Source organism: Panthera tigris, chromosome A3, assembly GCF_018350195.1.
Source record: "Panthera tigris isolate Pti1 chromosome A3, P.tigris_Pti1_mat1.1, whole genome shotgun sequence".
Classification (NCBI taxonomy): domain Eukaryota; kingdom Metazoa; phylum Chordata; class Mammalia; order Carnivora; family Felidae; genus Panthera; species Panthera tigris.
In genome coordinates this window covers 91,074,618-91,097,090 of record NC_056662.1, presented here as the reverse complement: position 1 = coordinate 91,097,090, position 22,473 = coordinate 91,074,618, and the positions used below count along the sequence as shown (strand labels likewise).

At 36.7% G+C, this 22,473-nt stretch overlaps 1 protein-coding gene across 6 annotated transcripts in view; it reads left to right on the top strand.

Annotated features, from left to right (window-relative positions):
- Positions 1 to 21,751, top strand: part of GCFC2 (GC-rich sequence DNA-binding factor 2) — a 55,838-nt gene extending 34,087 nt beyond the window's left edge. For 3 of the 6 annotated variants that reach the window (XM_042981817.1, XM_042981818.1, XM_042981819.1), the window contains 6 exons: positions 4,295 to 4,416; positions 11,076 to 11,152; positions 12,927 to 12,993; positions 15,704 to 15,850; positions 18,640 to 18,764; positions 20,123 to 21,751. In XM_042981817.1, the coding sequence (XP_042837751.1) occupies positions 4,295 to 4,416; positions 11,076 to 11,152; positions 12,927 to 12,993; positions 15,704 to 15,850; positions 18,640 to 18,764; positions 20,123 to 20,240 (656 nt within the window). In that variant the 3' untranslated portion in view covers positions 20,241 to 21,751. Of the gene's footprint in view, positions 1 to 4,036; positions 4,417 to 7,287; positions 7,363 to 11,075; positions 11,153 to 12,926; positions 12,994 to 15,703; positions 15,851 to 18,639; positions 18,765 to 20,122 lie in introns of those variants that run through there. The other 3 variants (XR_006215829.1, XR_006215830.1, XM_042981821.1) reach the window with 3 other exon arrangements.
- Positions 21,752 to 22,473: the final 722 nt, after the last annotated feature.

Here is a 22,473-nt window from a genome sequence, read left to right as displayed (position 1 = left end):
ACCTCAAGTAAGTAGAATTATGAGAAATTAATACTGTGTATTTATTCTTAAGTTCTGTCCTGGATGCCCTTGTACTCTTCATGAACCCCTAGGCTATTTCATACTCTGTTTTAGTGTTATCTATATTTGTGTTCATTGTGGTAACCAGTAACTAAATGTGGTTATTAAAGTACACATTTCAACGAAATAAAAATTAAAATTCAGTCCCTCAGTCACACTAATGACACTAAATTCTTAGTAGTCATATGTAGGTTGTGTCCATCAAATAGTGCAGATATAATGTGTTTTTTCCATCATTTAGAAAGTTACTTTGGATGGTACTCCTCTACACAATTTTAAGTCCAAAGGAACCGGAGAAAATCCGGATCTTTCTTATCAAAGTACCTTCCGAATACATCCACTTGGATGTTCAACAGACACCTCACAGTCCACATGTCAGATCATACTTAAATCCTTTGCTGTAGATCTGTTCTTCTTATATTCCTTGTCTAGAAAGTGACATCTCCATCTATCTACCCGTGTATTCAAACCAGGACTTTCAAGTCATTCGTTCCTCCATCTTCCTTCCTTCCTTCCTTCCTTCCTTCCTTCCTTCCATAAGCAATTGCCACATCTGGTTTTTTTCCATTTTCTAACCTATTTTCTATACAACAACCAAAGTAATCTGTCTAAAATGTGAATCTGCTTCTGTCATACCTCACTTAAAACACTTTATTATTCTTAACTGCCCTTGGGATGAAGTCTAAACTCTTTAACATGACTTTCTTAGTCTTTCAGAATCACCTCTCTGCTTAGTAATTCTCCAACCCCATCTCTTGCTAAGCTCCACTCCTCTTTTCCCTCATCCCCACTTGTGTATTTCAGCTGTATTCTTGTATCTTCTGTGTTTCATCCTTTTGACAAACCTCCCAGCCCACTTCTTCTATCTTGCTAACTCCTCTTTATCTGTTAGGACTCAGTATGAACATCACTTCTAGGAACTGGTTTAGGCACACCTTTCTGGGTTCCTGTAGCACTCTGAACTTGTAGTGATACTTACACATTGAATTGTAATTGCTGATATAAATGTATTTGCCATTAGAGTTCTTCAAAGGCAGCTACCTACCTAATAATCTTGTTTATGCTGTCTCTTGTACTGAACATTAGGTACATAGTAGGCTCTCAGTATTAGTTGACCAGTTATCTCTAAAGTTGTTAGAAGCCTAACTTACCAGATGCTTGAGAAATCACTGTTTTGTTTTTTGCTTTTTTTTTTTAACCTATTTCATTTTTTCTGTTATTTAACTTGTGTTTTACAAGGGTCTGTCCTATGTCAGACCCTGTTGTTGCTTCAGCATATATAGTGAATAATAATCCCTTCCCTCCAGGAGCTTATATTCTGTAAAAAAAAAAAAAAAAAAAATAAGATAAATAAAATCTAGAACATATTAGTTATGAGGGCTAAGATGAAAAGGTAAGGGAAAGGGATACGAATTATTGAAGAGGAGTGCAATGTAAAATAGATTGGCTAGGGGTGCCTCGGTGGCTTAGTCAGTTGAGCGTCCAACTCTTGATTTCAGCTCAGGTCATGATCCCAGGGACATGGCATAGAGTACCACGCTGGGCTCTTCCCTAGACTAGAGCCAGCTTAAGATTTTCCTTAAGATTCTCTCTCCCTCTCCCTCTCTTCCCCACTCATGTACGCTTTCCCTCTAAAATAAAAAATAAATAAATAAAATAGATTGGCCAATTCCGAAAGGAAGAAGTGGGCCATATGAATATCTGAGGAAACAGAATCCAAGGCAGTGGAAACAGCAAATACAAAGGCCCTGAGGCAGGAGCTGGCCTAATTTGATTGAAAAACAGCACATAGGCCAGTGTAGCTATACTAGAGTGAGGAAAGGTGGAAAGCAGGTAGAAGTTAACAAAATGGCATGAGCTACATTATGTGAGTCCTTATAATCATTTGTAAGGACTTCATTTTTTTTATTGTAAGTGAAAAAGTGAGAAGTAATTGAAGAGTTATTTTTTTTAAGTATACTTACTTTGAGAGAGAGAGAGAACAAGTAGGAGAGGGGCAGAGAGAGAGGTGGACAAAGAATCCTAAGTGGGCTCTGTGCTGACAGCAGAGAGCTTGATGCAGGGCTTGAACTCATAAACCACGAGATCATGACTTGAGCTGAAGTTGGGTGCTTAACTGACTGAGCCACCCAGGTGCCCAGAGAGTTTTGAACAGAGGAATGATACTATCTGCCTAACATTTTAACAGAATCGCTGTAGTTACCGTGTTGAGAATGAACAGTGGGCAGACTAAGCTTTTGCAGTAATTAAGCAACAGGTGATACTGGCTTCGACTAGAGTGTTAAAAGTGGAGATGCTGAAAAGTGGTCGAATTAAGCATACATTTCAAAGACAGCACTAACAGTTTGAGAATGGATTGGTTGTGTGAGCAAGAGAGGAATTAAGAGTGCCCGCATGGGATTGGGCCTGAGCATTTGGAAGGACAGATTCGCCATTTCCTGAAATGGAAAAGACTGAGAGGAGCTTTAGGGTAAGGAGGTGTTATCAGGAGCTCAGTTTGACAAATGTTGAGTTTCTGATGCCTACCATCCAGGTAGAGATATCAGCTAGGTTGTTGAATATATCAGCATAAAGGAGAGGTCCAAGTAGCAGACATAAATTTGGAATTTATCAGCACGTGGATGACATTTAAAGCTGCAAAATTGACCTTAAATACTAAGGGATAAACATGAATAGGAAAGAGAAGGTAAGTGAGCTGAGTCCTGAGGTACTCCAGCGATTTTAAAGTCAAAAGAGATGAAAGGCAGCCAGCAAAGGAGACCAGAGAGGTAGGTGCGAAACTTGGAGTGGTATCCCGGACGCCAAGAAAAAAAATGTTTGGTGTTGCCTGGGTGGCTCAGGTCATGATCTTGTGGCTCGTGGATTTGAGCCCAATATGGGGCTCTGCACTGATAGGGCAGAGCCTTTTGGGGATTCTCTCTCTCTACCCCTCCTGCATTTGTTCTCTCTCTTCCTCTCTCTTTCTCTCTCAAAAATAAATAAAAATTTTTAAAAATGTTTGTGAGGGAAATGATCAACTGTTGCAGATAAATCAGATGGGGACTAGAATCAACCATTAGGTTTTGCGATGGTAAAAGTAGTTGTTTAGGTAGAATGGTTGGAGATGAGGCCTAATTGAAGTGTATTCGAGAGTTAATAGGAGGAGATAAATTGGAAATAGTTCAGAGAGTTTTTTGAAGAATTATTATAAAATGAAGGAAAGAAATAAGGCCGTAGTAGAGGGGAAAGAAGGGTCAAGGGAGGCATTATTTTTAATATAAGAGAATAATTGGAGACTGATGGGGAAGATCCAGTAGAAGCAATGGCAATACCGGAGTTAAGAGGGCAGAATTCTGGGGGTGCCTGAGTGGCTCAGTCAGTTAAACACCTGACTTCAGCTCAGGTTGTGATCTCACAGTTTGTGAATTCAAGCCCCATATTGAGCTCTATGCTGGCAGCACAGAGCCTGCAGCCTGCTTCGAGTTCTGTGTCTCCCTCTCTGTCTGCTCCCCCCCCCCCCCCACCGTCTCTCAAAAATAAATATTTTAAAAATATTTAAATAAAGAGGGTAGAATTCTGGGAACAGAATCTTCCAGTAAGCCAAAGGGGTTGATACCTTTTGCACAAATAAAAGATTGGCCTTAGCGAGGAGTGTGGTGCTTTATCCATGAGAATGGAAGACAAGAATATGTGGGTATAGATGCAGGTAGGTGTGTAGATTCTGTGGTAGTCCTTTGTAGAACATCTCTTCTGATCTATTTTCTCATCGTTGAGGAAGTAATCAGCTGAAGATGAGAGCAAGGGAAGAGAAGAAAAAAAGTAAATAGTCATCTAGAAGAGTCAAGTCCATTAACAGAGTGAAGAGGAAGGAAAGCACAGGAAATAATCATCTGCATGGGAGGGAGGGGGAATGGGCCAGGGAAACAATGATTACTAGACAGCTTGAAGAGTTCACTGGGGTTTCACAGTGATAAATTTAAAGTGTATTTTTTTCTAGCCATGTTTTAGCCACATAGTTGGAGCCACAGACTCAATAACCAGTGGATTTAACTAGGGCTGTGATTGAGTGAGCCAAGTTCAGCAGAGCCCAAAAAGGACAAGGAAATTGAAGATGTATGCAAATACATAATGGTAATGAATGGCATGGATTTTAATACAAAGGAGGGAAGTCTTTTCTGAAGACCTGAGTTATTTACACGTGACAGGCAAAGCAATCTAGGAAATAAATTGTACACTACTGAAACTTTTGTTTCAGACTTTGTAGAATTCATTTGGGATCCCTTGTCGACCTCACAGACAACAAGTTTAATAACACACTGCACAGTGATTCTTGAAGAACTTTCCACTTGTGGAAATGAAGTTAGTAAAGGCAAACAGGTAATAATTTCTAAAGTTACAAACTTCTTGATTTATTTATAACTTAATGTAATTTTGTTATAAATGTTTGTTTACAGAAGATGCAGAAGAAATAATTACCAGAACGCAATTTGGTGAAAGATAGATTTACTTTTGATTTATAAAAACTAGGATTGACCATTTCTTGCTCTTTGTAATAATTAGATGAAAGACTATACCTTGATATTTATGAACACTTTAACAGGGATGGCAATCGTTATTAATTATAAAATACACATACATGTAATAAGACCCATATTATCGCTTTTATTCTAATTAGTTTATTCCTCTCTGTTCAGTGGTCTGGTTTTTGTTCTCATGGTCCAGCCAGCCATCTTTTAGGTTTGTGAATATACATTGGCACTGCAGAGATGAGCAGGCATAAATGAATTAGTGCAAATTTGTTCCTTCTAAAAGAAAAGAATTATTTACCTTTGTTCTTTTGGCAAAAATCTAGTAGTATTTTGGCTTTGCTTTAATGGTTATTTTAAAATTGGGTTAACATTCATGATATTAACTGTATATTTGTAGTCTGCCAAAGTTAAGAACAGTAATCCCTTTAAGATTCAAAGTTCAATACGATATGGGGCACCTGGTAGGCTCCAGTTGGTAGAGCATGTGAGTCTTGTTGATCTTAGGATTGTGAATTCGAGCCCCACATTGGGGTGTAGTTGTACTTAAAATTAAAAAAAAAAAAAATCCTTAAAAAAAGTCCAGAGTATAGGTTTTCATCTTACCATGATTTAGAATTGAGTTTTACTTAACATATAAGGAGGGACTTTATAGAGGCTTTGATGAGAGTCCAGTAAATCTTATACTTTTATTGTGGTACTCTGTTTTTTAATCATCCTGTTGATGAGAATGTCATATATTCATGTAGTTAATTCAGTAAACCAATTATATGTTGAACTGTAAAGAAATTGAGAGAGATTGACTATCTAGAGAGTATCTGGAGTAGAATAACCAAGGTGGTTGAGAAGCAAGGAGACATATCACATTCATATTCTGAACACCATTAAATTTTAGCACTTGGAATTATGAAGGAGGGAAGCTGTAAGAAGTAGGAGGGAGAAGAGGGAAATTGGCATGATTCTGCCTTCAAGAAGCATGTAATCTTAAAGGAAATAAGATTTACATAAATTGTTACTTAAAATAGGAAGTGAGGAGCATCCGGATGGCTCCTGGTTAAGCAACCAACTCTTGATTTTAGCTCAGGTCATGATCTCATGGTTTGTGAGTTCAAGTCCCACATTGGGCTCTACTCTGACAGTGTGGAGCCTGCTTGGGATTCTCTCTCTCCCTCCCTCTCTCTCTCCCCTTCCCATCTGCTTTCTCTCTCTCTCTCTCTCTCTCCCTCAAAATGAACTTTAAAAATAAATTAAATAGGAAGTGAGAGGTGGAGGAGAACAAGGAACACTTATTTAATTCCCACTGTGTACTTGGCACTCTGTTAGGTCTTATACCTGTGACATCTCACTTGGTTCTAGCAGCTCTATTAAAAATTGGATGATAGCTTCATATTACAGATGAAGAAACTGAATGTCAGAAATTTGTTCATAGTAATATCTTGAGTCAGGAGCCAGGATTTGAACCTTAATTAATCTTATTTTAAAGCCTAAGCCCATGTCACTGACCACATGGCCTTCCCTGAGCACCCCAGATAAAATGCTATGAAACTTCAAAAGAGAAACAGGAGAAAGAAGTTATGTTTCACAGTGGAAGACTTTATGTTCAAGGTGCATTTGAACTGGGACCTAATGGAAAGTAAAGGATTTAAACATAGCAACTGATGGGAAAGAGGGCATTTTTCACCTTTCTCCAAAAGGATAAAGACAGATAACATATGAAAATCATTGTAGAAATTAGAGATATTTAACTTAGAAGAAGATATGCGTGAAGATTGTGTATTTGAAGAAGGAATAGATTTATTCTGTGTTGTTACAGAGCATGGAACCAGGATTAGTAGAGAAGATCTATAAGGAAGTAGATATGGAATCCTATGTTTGCTCCTTATATGAGACTATGTAATTATAACCTAAATATAAATAGTGCTTTACCATTTTTTTTTTTTAACGTTTATTTATTTTTGAGTGAGAGAGCACAAGCAGGGCAGGGACAGAGAGCAGGGGCGAACAGAGGATCCAAAGCGAGCTCTGTGCTGACACCAGGGAGCCCTATGTGGGGCTTGAACTGACAAACTGTGAGATCACAACCTGAGCTAAAGTCAGACACTAACCGACTGAGCCACCAGGTAACCCCAGTGCTTTACCATTTATTAAACACTTTCACATTATCTCACTTGATGTTCACAACCTTGTAAAATGTGTTGACTTTAACTGCATTTTACAGATGGAAGAAGGTGGGGCCCAGAGGGCCATGTCACTTGTAAAAGGTTACTTGGGTATTAAGCAATAGGCCTGACACTTTGCAACTTATAATAACTAAAATCTTTCAAAAGTGTTACAGATAGACTCATGAAGTTTTTAGACCAGTAATTTTTTATTCTGGAAGCCCTCCTACTATGAATATTGAAAATGGGTTCTTTGTGTGATTAGTAAGACACTTGACTATATCAGGATTTTTCAGTTTCAGCAGCCTTGGCACTTGGAGCAGATAATTATTTGTTGTGGGAAGTTGTCCTGTGCATTGTAGCATGCTAGCAGCTTTCCTGGCCTCTACCCACTAGATGACAGTAGTGCTCCCCAGTCTTGACAACCAAAAATATCTCCAGACATCGTAAGATATTCCCTGGGCATGGCACAATCACTCCTAGTTAAGAATCACTGAACTACATAATGTTTCTGGCTACTAAGACGGTTGGCCTTGCCAGTGAGATCACTGTATTTTTTTCAGTGATGTGTAAGAAATTGAAGAGATGAAAAAGGTTCCAGAAGAGTGGAATCATACAGCATAGTTCCTGTTTTCGAAGTAAGAACCAGATGATTCTGTAAGCTAATCCCTGGTGAGAATAGTTTTGATTCTTGTTAAGTTCTAAAATAGATTACAGAGGTGGATTATGAAGACTTTTTAAAAAAAAAAGTAGTGATTACTGTAATGTGTCATTGATAGAGTGCCTAAATACAGGTGATTGCTTATAAACTCAAATTCTCTCATACTGTCTCGGTTACTTTCATGATAAATAAGGTACTGTGCAGTTAGAGCAGGTGATATATTTAAGTATGCTATGATCGTTCTTATGGATCAAATGGAGAATGATAAGCTTAACAGTGGTATGGTGAGATACAAGAAACTGGTAGCATATACCTAAAGAATACTGACCAAGAGGGATGTGGCTACCTATGAAGGTAGTCTTTTAGTATGAGATATCTTCTCTGTATTTGCCCTGTTCAATATTTTTTTTTTTGAACCAGATGAAGATGTAAAATGCATGGTAATAAAGTTTGTCAATGGCACAAAGCTAGGAATTCTATCACAGACTTCTGGATAGTAGAATAGTATCCAAAAAGATTTCAAATACTGAGAAAATGGACTCTCAAAATATGCGATGTGAAAGGAATATACATTATGTACTACCCTTGCATTCAAAAATTCAGCTGCATAAATAAAAGGAAAGAAATAGCTTTGAAACAATATAGGTAAACCAGAGATCTATAATCAACAGTAAACCCAATATGAGTCAGCAGTGTCACTTGAGTAACAGAAAGACTAAGGGGAATTCTTTTTCCTGGCTGTGTGCTGTTTTGAGTAAAAATGTTATATGTGCTATACTCATGGATAAGATTTTCCTGGGTGTGTTGCATTTAATTCTGGGTATAAGTGTATTAAATGGAGAGTATCTAAGATGGTATGGGAAAGAGAAAATGTAGAAAAGTGAGGTATTAGTCTTAGAATCGAAAGAATTGTCATGTGGAAGGGAAATTGGATTTGTTTGTTCTGTATAATCCTAAGAAGTAAATTAGGACCAGCGAGTGGAAGAACAGGAGAGAAGTTTGTTTCTCATTGTTAACTGAAATCTAATAGTTAATAGCTGCCCAAAGATATGGGTGGCCTCACGAGATAGTGATTACCTATCATTAAATGTTAGGCATAGGTTAGTTGACTAGTTAGCGCAAATGTGAAAATAATATCAGTTATGTATTTAGATTGCTAATTTTCAAAATTTTTTTTTCATCAACAGACCTTTTATCAAATTAGTTCTTACATACCCCTATACACAAACACACAAAAGCACAGCTGCTCGTGCTGTAGTGAATGCCTGCCCACACTCTCCCTTGAGGACCTCAACATCTGCCCAAGCCACCCAGGATTATCTGTGAATATAAAGAGCAGTGTAAAAACCAGCTAGCTAAAGCTTATGAGTCTTTTCAAAGCTAGTTTAAAGCATATATAGAGGTGTGTGTGTGTGGTTGTGTGGTTACTGTTTGGAGAACTTTTTTTTCCCCACAAAATAGTGTATTTTGAATACTCAAAGTTAATAAGCTCAGAATTTTAAAATATACTAATTTGTTTTAAACAGTCTTTTTAGAAAAAATGTCAAACTTAGAGAAAATTTTCATGAGTAAAAATAGCATGCTCATGGGCCCTTTACCCAGATTCACTTATTATTAATATTTTGCCCCATTTGCTTTACTATTTGCTGTCCCATTGCATATATACACATGATGATTTGTTTCTCCTGAACAAATTTGAGAGTAAATTGCCTAATTGCTAAGAATGAAGATAGTCTGTTACATAACCATGGGACACTTAATCATTTTCAGTAAACTTGACTATATTTAATCTACCATCCATGTTCCACTTCCATTGTTTGACTCAATAATGTCCTTTATAGCATTGTTTGAGAGAACTATTTTTAAGAAACAAAAATTCAAACAATACGGAGGGGTGCATGGGTGGCTCAGTCGGTTAAGCATCCAGCTCTCGATCTCAGCTCAAGTCTTGATCTCAGAGTTGTGAGTTTCAAGCCCAGATAGAGCCTGCTTAAAAAAGAAAAAAACTGTCTGGGCCAGCACTCAAAAACATTTAAATTAAATGGAAAAAAAAAAAAAGCATAACTTTTCTAGTACAAACACTAACTCAGTAATTTATATATATATAAGTTCAAATACTACTCCATGGAGACAATGCCTAGAAAAATGATCTTTATTTCTTTTAAAATATCAGAATGTTTAAGAACTGGAGTATAAAAAAATTGAATTTTTGTTTTTAATATTAATTAAACATTGATATGTGGCCATGGAGGAATATGTCATAGATATCTGGAAAAAGAAACAGGACTTCAGTTAGAAATACTTTTTATGAAAAAAAATATATTTGGTTGAATTCTACATTTATGAGTAATTTGGTCAGTATAGAGTTTTTTGACAGCTTAATTTGTACTAACACACATTGTCACTGACTTGAAAAATAGCCTGTTGTGTGGAATTTTTATTTTTCAAATATAGATTTCTTTTTAAGAAGGAGGGTAATATAGAAATTTTGGTAATACATGAAGAAAAATTCAAACTCCCTTTATATTTTCATCCTAGTACAAGGACTAGACACCATTGTAGGATGTTCTCATCCAGCCTTTTACTTCAAAGTTATAATCTTAGTGACTGTGTACATTTGTATCCTACTTCTTTCCCTTATCTCATTAAATATTTAATTTTGTATGTTACTACAGTAGTCTTTATAAACTTTAATATTTTCTTGCAATGGATGGATATATCATGATGACTAAAAAGTCTCTATGATTGAATATTTTGGTTGTTCCCAATTTTTGATACACAAACAATAAAATGCATGTGCCAAAGTGAATTTACTACATCAAAGTGCATTGATAAACAGAGGACCCATAGCTAGAATATATAAAAGGCTTCTACAAATCAGTAAGAAAGAATCTAATTTTAAAAAAAGAATAGACAAGCAGCTTTTAATCAGGTACTTAGCAAAATGGCATGTCCAAATGCCAAATAAGAATGAGTGGACGCTCATCATGACATTACTCAAAAGGAAAATAAAAATTAAACCATAACAGGGGCACCTGAGTGGCTCAGTCAGTTGAGGGACTGACTCTTGATTTCAATTCACGTTGTGATCCCCAGGTTGTGGAATCGAGCCCCATACTGGGTCCAGGCTGAGTATGGACCCTGCTTGGGATTCTCTCTCCCCCCTCTTGACCCTTTCCCCCCAACCTCTCTCTTTCTCTCTCAAAGTAAAAAAAATATTTAAAAAACATAATAAAGTATGACTGCATATCCCAGGAATTGCAAACATTAAAAAACAAAAGGATACCACCTATTAGTAAAGATGTAGGGAGGCAGGATTTCTTGTACGTAGCTGGTGGAAATGTAAATGGAATATCACTGCTTCAGAAAACATTTTGGCATTGTGTACAAAGTTGAATGTAGAGACATAAACTAAATTCCATTAGAAATTTATACCTATGTATGTTAAAAGACAGGTACGAGAACTTTTATGCAGTATTGTGTATAATAGCCCCCAAACTCACAACCACCTAAATGTTCCATTATTAGTATTCATGCAACAGAATATACTATACAGCAATGAAAATGCACCAACATGGTGAATAAAGTTCTCTTGTACCTAATTGATATTTGTACTGTACTGTTAAACTTACTTCTTTTGGTAAATAGACCTGTGACTATCACTGATGCTTTTAAATTTTTATATAATAGGACTTACTTAAATCCATTGTTTTGAGAGTGAAGAAAGCAATAGAAGATGATGTTTTTATTCCTCTATATCCAAAGAGGTAAGAGCTGTTAATATCTAGATTATATGAAATAGCTAATCATGTAATACAGATTTAAGAAAGTAATGCAAAAGGAACTATATTAAGTGTTCTCAAATATAAATACACCTATTAAGATGCAAGTTAAGATTTCAAAAAAATATTAGTCACATTTTGTATGCCATGTATGATGCCTGACACCTGGACAGAGGTTTTTTTATGTTAAGAACATGACAGGTGGCATCACAGAGTAGTTAAGTCCACAGATTCTGGGAGCCGAGAGTTAGCATTACTAGATATTTGACTTTGGGCCTTTGTGTGCATCAGTATCTTTGTATGTAAATTCATGCCTACTTTACAGGACCTTTTGAAGATAAAGAGAGCGCTCAGAACAGTGCCTGGCACAGAAAGCCAGAAAGTATCTGTGAATTGTGGATTTACTTTATGAAACAAGTAGGGTATTTTTGGTTTTTAGTTTTCCTTGCCTGAGAAGACAGATCTAGAAGAATGTTGCTAAGGTCGATGTCAAAAAATTATTGCCTATGCTCTCTTCTAGGATTGTTGTGGTTTTAGGTCTCACATTTAGGTCTTTTAATCCATTTTTGTGTATGTGTGGTGTAAGTTTATTTTTGTGTGTGTTGTTAGAAAGTGGTCCAGTTTCATTGTTTTGCATGTTGCTGTCCAGTTTCCCAGCAGCATTTGTTGAAGAAACTGTCTTTTTCACTTTGTATATCTTGCCCTTTTGATTGTACATCAGTTGACCATATGAGCTTGGGTTTAATTCTGGCTCTGTATTCTGTTCCATTGATCTATGTATCTGTTTTTGTGCCAGTACCATACTGTTGACTACTACAGCTTTGTAATATATCTTGAAATCTGGAATTGTGATACCTCCAGCTTTGTTCTTCTTCCTCACAGTTGCTTTGACTTTTTGTGGAGTTTCTGTGGTTCCATACAAATTTTAGTATTATTTGTTCTAGTTCTGTGAAAAATGCCATTGGTATTTTGATGGAGATTGTATTAAATCTATATAGATTGTTTTGGGTAATACAGACATTTTAACAGTATTGGATCTTCCAGTCCCTGAGCATGGAATTAACTTTCTGTGTGTTCTTGTCGTCTTCAGTTTCTTTCTTTAATCCATAGTTTATAATTTGCAGAGTATAGGTCTTTTACCTCCTCGGTTAAGTTTATTCCTAGATATTTTATTCTTTTTGGTACAGTTATAAATGGGACTGTTTTCTTAATTTCTCTTTGTGCTACTTCATTATTAGTGTAGAGAAATGCAACAAACTTCTCTATATTAATTTTGTATCTTGTGACTACAGAATGCATTTATCAGTTCTAGTAGTTTTGGTGGAGTCTTTATTTCCCCCCCTTTTCTATAGGAAAGGAGTACAATTGTAACCATTGTCTTGTACCTTACTTTTTTTTGACTTAGTACATCTTTGAGGTCATTTCACGTCATCACAACAGTAGTTTCTTCATTCTTTAAGCTGCATAATATACCTTCATATAATGTACTGTAACTGGTGGGCATGTGAGTGATAAACCATCAGCAACAATGCTAGGAATAATTTTATAGACCTACCATTCTGTATACGTATAGAAGGCATTCTCAGAAATAGGGTTGTTGGATCAAAGTGCACTTGTAATTTCGATGTCATCAGAGCATTCCATGTACATTCTGTTAATGTGTTAAGGCTTAGTTTGGTTAAAAAAAACTGAGTTTTTTTAAACTCTGGTTCTGGAAGATTAACAGTTTGCATTTTGTTCTTTCTCTGTTTCAAATTAGCACTATAGAAAACAAAACATCACCACATTCAAAGTTCCAAGAAAGACAGTTCTGGTCGAGTGTAAAGGTAAGCAAAAACTACAAAAATAAATTTTTTTAATTTTATTTATTTTTTTTTTTTTAATTTTTTTTTTTCAACGTTTATTTTATTTTTGGGACAGAGAGAGACAGAGCATGAACGGGGGAGGGACAGAGAGAGAGGGAGACACAGAATCGGAAACAGGCTCCAGGCTCCGAGCCATCAGCCCAGAGCCCGACGCGGGGCTCGAACTCACGGACCGCGAGATCGTGACCTGGCTGAAGTCGGACGCTTAACCGACTGCGCCACCCAGGTGCCCCAAATTTTTTTAATTTTAAATCCAGAGTACTATAGAGTAGAGATCATCAAACTTCTGTAAAGGACCAGATAGTAAATATTTTAGGCTTTGAATGCTATACATTCTCTGTTGAACCATTTAGCTCTGCCTTTGTAGTGCAAAAACAGTTATAAACAATTTGTAAACAAATGAGCATGGCTGTATTTCAGTAAAACTTCACTTCTGGACACTGAAATCTCAACATCATAATCTTCACGTTACCCTTTTACTTTTTTTTTTAATCATTTCGAAATATAAAAACCATTTTTAGTTTATCAGCTCTACAAAACCAGGCAGTCAGCTAGATTTAACCCATAATCCCTCATTGTCCTATCCTGGTCTAAAAGATAAAGGAAGGCGAGCACCTGGTTGGCTCAGTCAGTTAAGCATCGGACTCTTGATTTCAGCTCACATCATGATCTCACAGTTTGTGAGTTCGAGCCCCACGTCAGGCTCTGCAATGACAGCACAGAGCCTGCTTGGGATTCTCTCTCTCTCTGCTCCGCCCCTGCTCAGGCGCATGCTTGCTTTCTCTCTCTCAAAATAAATAAATAAACATTTAGAAAAATAAGATAAAGGATGAAGTCATGGCTAAATTAGTGGTAATAGGGAGGGATGGTAAGAAGTTGGGTTCAGAAGATACTTAGGATAAAGCACTGAAAGTACTTAATGACTAATTAATTACATATGAAGACTATGTAGGGTGCCAGCCAAGTTTCTGACTTTGGCAACTTGGTAACTTATAATGACATTCTTTGAGGGCATTGGAGGGGATACAGTAGGAATAGGTTTGGAGAAAGATAAAGGTCTGTTTCAGATATAGTGAATTGAAGATACCCGTGAGACAAATACAGGAATAGATATAGGTGTCTGAATTGCAGGGGACAGATCTGAGCTGGAAATTTGGGAGTCAGCCACATCTAGGCAGTGTTTGGAGCATGGTCAGAAATGACAGCCTCTAAGGAGAGGTTCATGAGGTGAAGTACGAGAAGGCGGCTCAGAACATTGGGAAACACTGACGTAAGAGGCAGGCAGAGAAATGAAGTCTTAAAAGAAACCTTAGAATTTATTGTGAAGCTTAGAGTGGTCACAAGAGGGTGGCATCATGAGAACTAATCAAAGGGTTTTTAAGAATGAAGGCAGGGTATTAAATGCCACCGAAGAGAATTGGGAGAAAAACTGAAAATGTTTACTGGATTTAACAATTGGAAGGTTGTAAGTGACCTCAGCAAGTCTAGATTTTAATAGGGTGAATCCATTATTTATCACATGGTTGAGTCAGGGAAAAGACTTCCCAGGAAGAGGGAGCAGCATCAACAATGACACGAAGTGTGGAAAGACACTGCAGTAAATATAGCACAAAGTGTGGAAAGAAAATGGAAAACACCATAAAATGCACTGAAAGAGATGGATTTGGAGGAAAAAAGGCAACCAGTGTTAATTTTGTTAGAATTTCTTATGAGTGTTTTACCCAATTTATCTCCAGACTCACAGATTATCAATCTTATATATCAGAGCAATAAGATTGTCCGCTTTGATGGTATATCAGGATCATCCATTGGTAACAGTAGCACTGGCTGTGTTTTTTTGAGTTGTCTTTTTCATTCTTTTTCTTTTTTTAAGTGTTTATGTTTGAGTGAGTGGAGGAGGGGTAAGACAGAGGGAGACAGAGGATCCAAAGCGGGCTGTGTGCTGACAGCAGAGAGCCCAGTGCCAAAGAACCTGATGCAAGGCTTGAACTCACCAAGTGTGAGATCATGACCTGAGCCAAAACCAAGAGTTCCACGCTTAGCTGACTGAACCACTCAAGTGCCCCAGTACCACTGGCTTAACAGTAGTCCTTTATGAATCCTTCCTTGAGTCCTGTGGTCTTCCCCATGGCCCCAGGCTCTGGGCATGTAAATTGAGGAGGAAAATTTTTGATCTGGAAAGGAAGGCTCCAGTTAACTTATTTGAGATGGATTTGGGGTGATAGTCCTAAAAATTGAGATAGGATGAGCAAATATATAGAGTTTGGAAAGAATTAGGTAATTGATAAAAAATCTTTTCTGCTGTTTCTAAAATTGACACGTCTGGGGTGCCTGGGTGGCTCAGTCAGTTAGGCATCCGACTCTTGATTTTGGCTTAGGTCACCATCGCACAGTTCCTGAGATCGAGCCCCATGTTGGGCTCTGCACTGACAACATGGGAGTCTGCTTGGGATTCTCTCTCTGCCTCTCCCCTGCTTGCTTGTTCATGATCACTCACTCTCACTCTCTCTCAAAATAAATAAACTTTAAAAAATAAATAAAACTGACACTTCTACCAGTATTAATAAGGAGAGTTTAAAAGAATTTGACCAGTGTTTTATGTTTGCTGGAAACTATTACAGTTTTTCTTTAGAGAAACAGCTACACATACTCACTTGATACTGTACTTTAGCTTTTCCGCAATATTCTTCTTTGGAATGGACTCCTCCCAGATGACACATTACAAGAACTAGGACTCGGGAAGCTGCTGAATCGCTACCTTATGACAGCTCTTCTTACTGCCAGTCCTGGGCCAGATGTTGTTAAAAAGTGCAGCCAGGTAAGTATGTAGGAATGGATTCTTAAAATCTGTTTTGTGAGGTACAGCTCAGTCAGTAGAACACGTGACTCTCGATCTCAGGGTCATGAGGTCAAGTCCCATTTTAGGTGTAGAGATTACTTTTTTCCTTTAAAGTTTAAAATCTATTTTGTAACAGAATAATTAAAATTGTGGTACTCACATAATAACAAATCAATTTAATAGACTAGAAACCCAAAAGCAACCAACACCTCAGTAAGAATTAGTATACTGGTTTGAATTATCACCAGCAGGGAGAAGAAAAAGTAGTAAATAGTGGTAAACCAACTAAAATAGTATTAAATCCTCACTTCTCAGTAAATACCAATATAAATTTCAGATGAAATAAAGTATAAAAATGAAACTATAAAATATTGTACCAAGAAGATAAATATAGCTGATGGTAAGGGAATCCTTTTGAACTTAAAAAAAGAAATGAGCAAAAAAAGGTAAGTGATTTGATGATGAATGTGTAAAACTTCAGTGAATCAAAAAGCATTAAATATCAGGATTATTAATTTGATTATTGTTAAAACTGAGGATAGGTTCATTGGGGTTACCATACTTATTCCTTCTCCTGTTTGAAATTTTCTACAATGAAAAGTTTAAAAGAAAGGGAGCTGAAAAACTGATAAAAGTTGTAAACCATAACAAGGATTAATATCTACATTTTTAAAAAGCTCTTTAAAATTAGTAAACAATTCAGGTATTCCAATTAAAAATGGCCAAAAGACATGTAACAGGAAATTCACCAAAAAAAGAATATATAAAAATAATTTCTAATAATTCCTAAACACATAGAAAAGATTAAGAATACTAATAATCAGAGAAATGCAAAATAATACAGTAAGGATATTATTTTACCTGTTATGCTGGCTGGGTTTTGTTTTGCTTTGGTTTTTTTGTTGTTATTTCCTAATTGCTTGTATTGTCAAAAGCATGAGGAAACCACAGTCACATCATGTCAGGGGCAGCTCCAACGTGTGGTGCAGAGGTTCTGAGAAACAGTCCGCTGCTGCAACAGGGGATAGAACTCTGGAGACTTCTGGCATGATGGCTACAAAACCTTTAAAGTTCTTACCTTTGACTTAGTAATTTTACCTCAAGGAATTTATCCTAAGTGAAAAATCCGAGATGCACATAAAAATTTGTTAAAACAGAAAATTCAGCGGAGTAAATTTGAGATCTAATGAATTGGGCAGCATTCCACATAGCAAGCAGAGACATCTCTCAGGAGTTGTACAAAATGGAAGATTTTCATAAGAAAGAGGGTGGAACAAAAAAGCTATTAGCAAAAGAAAAGGATTGTTTCAGGCCAGGAGTTTGTCTTATACTGGGGAGGAGAAGGCCACCTTTTTAATCATGATGACAACCTCACTAGTGCCTCTCCAGAAATTTCAGGATTGAAGGTTAAGAAGTGGCATTCCTGGGCTGACTTGAAACTACAGTTAAGTCTTGGGTTTGCTGTTGTAAAGAGCTGTTTCTACTGGAATTTAAGTACAAAGAATATTATTGTAGCATTACTTACAATAGTCAGAAACAACTTAGATATCCAAAAACATTGTTCATCAGATAAGTCATTTTTAAGAATTTCAGAATATGGAAAAATGTTTGTAATATAAACTTTAAAACAACATAAAACATTGGATAGCAATTCCTACCCCACTCTGATTTCTTGGGCTATGGTTTTTATATCACATAGTTTTAAACTACATTATCTCCCCAAAATTGAATTCAATGCCCATGCTCTGTACTTCACGTTCAGTTTAGTCCTCTTTGACCAGAAGAGTCTATTATCAGAAGTAGAGAAGACGACACAGGACATTCTCTCCACAGCTTGTGGCTAGATAACCATGCTAAGACAGTGAGGCTTTAAGTCCTGGGATCATTTATGGAAAAGTGAAGGAGTTTTGTGGAAATCTTATTGAAATTGGTGATACAAACAAGTGAAAAGCGTGTGCAAATAACTTTAAATTTCAGTCCAGTAAGGGCTAGTATTTAAACCTTGGAAAAGAGCTAAATATTTCTACCCCTCGGCAGTCCATGTTTCCCCATTTTTTCTGGATAATTGAAAAAGGTGATTAAAGAATAGGCTAAATCTTTGCCTCAACTGTGTTTTGAAAAGCATACATTCCAGAACTTCCACTTAACATTTTGTAATGTGTATAGGGTATATATTCCCCCCCAACTTTACATTTGTAAGTACTGATCTTGATATTACCAACTATAGCATAACCTGTTTGTCAAAGAGTTTCTTTGTATATGATCTCAGGTTTTTCCTTTCTCTCATTCTCTCTTTCCTTCTAGTCTTCTTCTGCTCTGAGGAAATTTTCTTTTTTTACTTAAACATTTTTCTGTTTTTACCAAACTTTCCCCCAATCATGCATTACCTATAGCATAATGGTAAAGTGGTATTTTCCCCAAAAAAGAAAAATTGAATGTAACTGACTCTTTATGCTGCCATGAACTTTTAAAGCAGTGTATTAAATTAGAAGATCAGAGCCATAATTCTTTTATTCTGTACCACAAATACCACTAATGATTAGTCATAAAGAATAGCCTATTTTAAGCTCTTAGCATTAAAATATAGGATTTTTTTGAAAGTATAACCCTTGACCGAGAAAACTTCTCAAAATAGAATCAACCATAAGCCATAAAATGGGAAAATATACAACCTGCATGATCACTATAAGGATTAAATGAGATGATTGATGTTAGCAAAAGGCCTTAGATAACTGTTGTTACTAAAAAATGTGTATTTTGATTAACAGATAACAGCATATTTACCAGCAAAATGGTTCCAAAGCTCTGCCATGAGAACGTCTATTCCCCAGCTAGAAAACTTCATTCAGTTCTTGTTGCAGTCTGCACAGAAATTATCCAGAAGTGAATTCAGGTAATTGTGCACATTTGTATCTCCATAAGCATAGTTCAAGGTTTCTTTTTTACACTCAGCAATTTTTAGGAAAATTTGTACTTTCACTCTACTTCTGGAAAAACTCTGTGGAGGGGCCCCTGACTGGCTCGGCTGGAGCATGCAACTCTTGATCTCAGGGTTGCAAGTTCAAACCCCACATAGAAATAACTTAAAAACAAAATCTTTAAATCAATAAATAATAAGTCCTTAGAGACTACCACTATAGAATTAATAGTGATTCCTAAGATTGCACATGAAAATACCTATTTTATACTCACACCTCACGCATAATAGCTCATGTCTTTTTTAACATTTATGTATTTACTTTGAGCAGAGAAGGGCAGAGAAAGAGGAAGAGGAGAGAATCCCAAGCAGGCTCTGTGCTGTCAGTGCAACACAGAGCCTGACACGGGGCTCGATCTCACAGTTCCTGGGATCATGACCTGAGCCAAAATCAAGAGTCAGACGCCTAACCGACTGAGCCACCCAGGCGCCCCAGTAGTTCGTATTTTTAAATGTAAATCTCTTCCAAAGTAAGCATTTCCAGAAAACTATTGCACAGGGGATTTGGGAAACTATAAATCAAAAACCTCTTATAGCATGTTTTCAAAGTGTTTTTCATTTTCCTAGCCATTTTAAAACCTCAGTAATTGTTAAGTGCAGGTCTGCAGCCTGATGTTTACCCAGGAGTAGCTAGATCTGTTTTGGGTGTCTCATTCACCTCACTAGATGTTTAGGAGTTTAAGTACAGTTGCGTTCTAATTAAGCACTTCTCCAAAATAAAACTAAAGCATTTTTAAAAATAAAAAACCAAGGGGCGTCTGGGCAGCTCAGTCGGTTAAGCAACTGACTTCGGTTCGGGTCATGATCTCACGGTTCGTGGGTTCGAGCCCCATGTCGAGCTCTGTGCTGACAGCTCAGAGCCTGGAGCCTGCTTTGGATTCTGTGTCTCCTTCACTCTCTGTTCCTCCCCTGCTCATTCTAGGTCTCTGTCTCTCAAAAATAAATAAATGTTTAAAAAAAATTTTTTTTAATAAAAAAACCTAGATTTGTAGCATTTCTGTGGGTAAATATTCCCACTGAGACTCCCACCATAATAGCCCATACAAGCTGATAGCCCCCATGCCGCAACTCAGCTTTCTGATGATAGCTTTAACTTTTTACAGTCATTCACATTAAAATTTGCCAGCGTACACATCTAATAAGAGTCTATATTGGAATGCTTATTTGGAAAAGGTAAAGTCTGGAATATGAGATATTGGCTTAAACTTTTTTTCAGGTTAACAATTAATGATTCCCTGTCTCATGCACTTCGTTTTCCTTTTTTTGTTTCCCAGGGATGAAGTCAAAGAAATAATTCTTATTCTGGTGAAAATAAAAGCTTTGAATCAAGCAGAATCCTTCATAGAAGAATGTCACCTAGACCATCTTAAATCAGTAATTAAAGAAGTTTGAGCAAACTATGGGAAGTACTAACGTGAGATTTTAATATAATCACTCATGGCTCATTTGCTCGGGGCGGCGGTGCCCGCAGGACTCCATTCCTTCGCCTTATTTTACCTTCTGGTATCACGAAAGGCTGCCCCTCTGTGGTGTTTGCAGGAAGTAAGCCCACAGGAGCAGGATCCTTTGGATCCAAAGCAGGATTCTTTGGACTTCTTTTCCACTGTAAGAGAGGAGTTGGGGAAGCCTTGCTGCTTTGGCTTTGGTGAGTCTTCTGAACTGACCGTAGCAACATCTGTTAGTTCTCTTCATCCCGTCTCTATTCACAAAAAATTAAAATGGAAATCTTAATTGGAATGAATCATTTGCTAAGTGTTAACTGATTAAGGTATTTTAAGGCTTTTGATAACTATTGTCAAATTGTCCTTCAGAAATCTGTACCAATGTATTGTGCCAAAACAAGTGTAATAAGCCAGCAAACCACCCCCCCCCGCCATAGGTTTGTTTTGTTTTTTTTTTTTTAACTCAGTACAAATTCAGTAAATGTATAAAATTTTAATTATTCTTTTGGCTGTTAGTACTTTTTTGGCCCTTTGTAATTCTTTTTGAAATCCACTCATGTTAATGGCTTTGTAAGAACTTTGTTTTAAAGATACCAATGTTTTGTCTATCCTATGTTACTGTTTTCCGTATTGTCATTTTTTCTCTTAATGTATGATGTCTTGTTAGGTACTTAGATTTCTCTTCTGTTAGGGTTTTTGTCATTGGTGATAGGCTTAGACAGGATACATGTATTTTAAATATTCAGAACATGTAATAAACTTTCCGATAAGATATTTGTATAATTGAAAAGAGACTGAAAATTTCTCAAAATGAGCTTACTAATAATTTTTTCTTAAGTCTATTCATTAAATAACTCCAGGGCGACCCTGAATATATATTTTGTAAATTATTGCCCCAAAGAATATCAGGAAAATACCATATTGTAGGACTTCAGCATGTGGCTTCTGACATTTTCACCTCTAGTTTTGAAGCTGTGTATTTTTTTTTTTTTAACATTTATTTATCTTGAGAGAGACAGCATGAGCAGGAGAGGGGCAGAGAAGAGAGGGAGATAGAATGCTAGCAGGCTTTGCATGGTCAGCATACACAGCCCGACGTGGGGCTCGAACTCACGAAACCGAGATCATGACCTGAGCCAAAATCAAGTGTCAGATGCTTAACCGACTGAGCCACCCAGGTGTCCCTGAAGCTGTGTATATTTTAACAGATTGATGTGTTATTTCTATTTGTGATTCACTAGTATGAACAGTTTGAATGCTCTTTTAGTTATGCAAATTATATAAGAATAGGATCTCTTCTAGAAAGCATTTAGCATTCCTGCACCAATTACTGTCCCAGAGGTAACTGCTGTTTTCATTTTAATGTTACCATTTCAGACTTTTTCTCTACTTACACAAACGTACGTGTGTGTGTTAACACAAAAGGCAGATCTTTATTGCATATGAAATTTTAGTTTTAATAAAGTGTACATTTGGAAATTTCCCTGACTTTTGTATTTTTTTTAATTTTTTAAGTTTATTTGAGAAAGAGAGCACAAGCAGGGGAGGGGCAGAGAAGAGAGACAATCCACCATCAGCACAGAACCCAACGTGGGGCTCGAATTCATGAGCTGAGATCATGACTTGAGCTGAGATCAAGAATCAGACACTTAACCAACTGTGCCACCCAGGTGCCCCTGCATTTTTAATTAAAGCTGTGTTGGACGTGTTCCTTTACATTTTTAACTTGGTTAGAGAGATTTTTCTTTTTGTAGAATGGGAAATATTAGAACTGCTTTCAAAACTACAAATTGCTTTAAACTCCCAATAATTTAAATTTCATTATAGTAGGCTTCATTATACTTGGAGTTTGAACCTCAAGATTTTTATCCGTCGTATACTATAATGGAGGATAATCAAAAACATTTGTGAAACTTCCTTAATCCCCAGTGCAGATTTTTTTCTCTTCTTCCTGTTAACAATTCATCTCACATCTCAATTCTCTCCCTGGATTTTTTTCAGCTTTTCGTTCACATAAAGAATATGAAATTTTAAAAAGTCATCTTTCTTCTGTAAAAAAAAAACTTATATTGGCTCTTAGGAACCCAAAAATGGACACTAAAAACACCTCAAAACAATTGATTTTTGCATTTCTTAGGCCTGTGACAAAATATGTAGAGGACTCCCAAGAAATACCATATCTG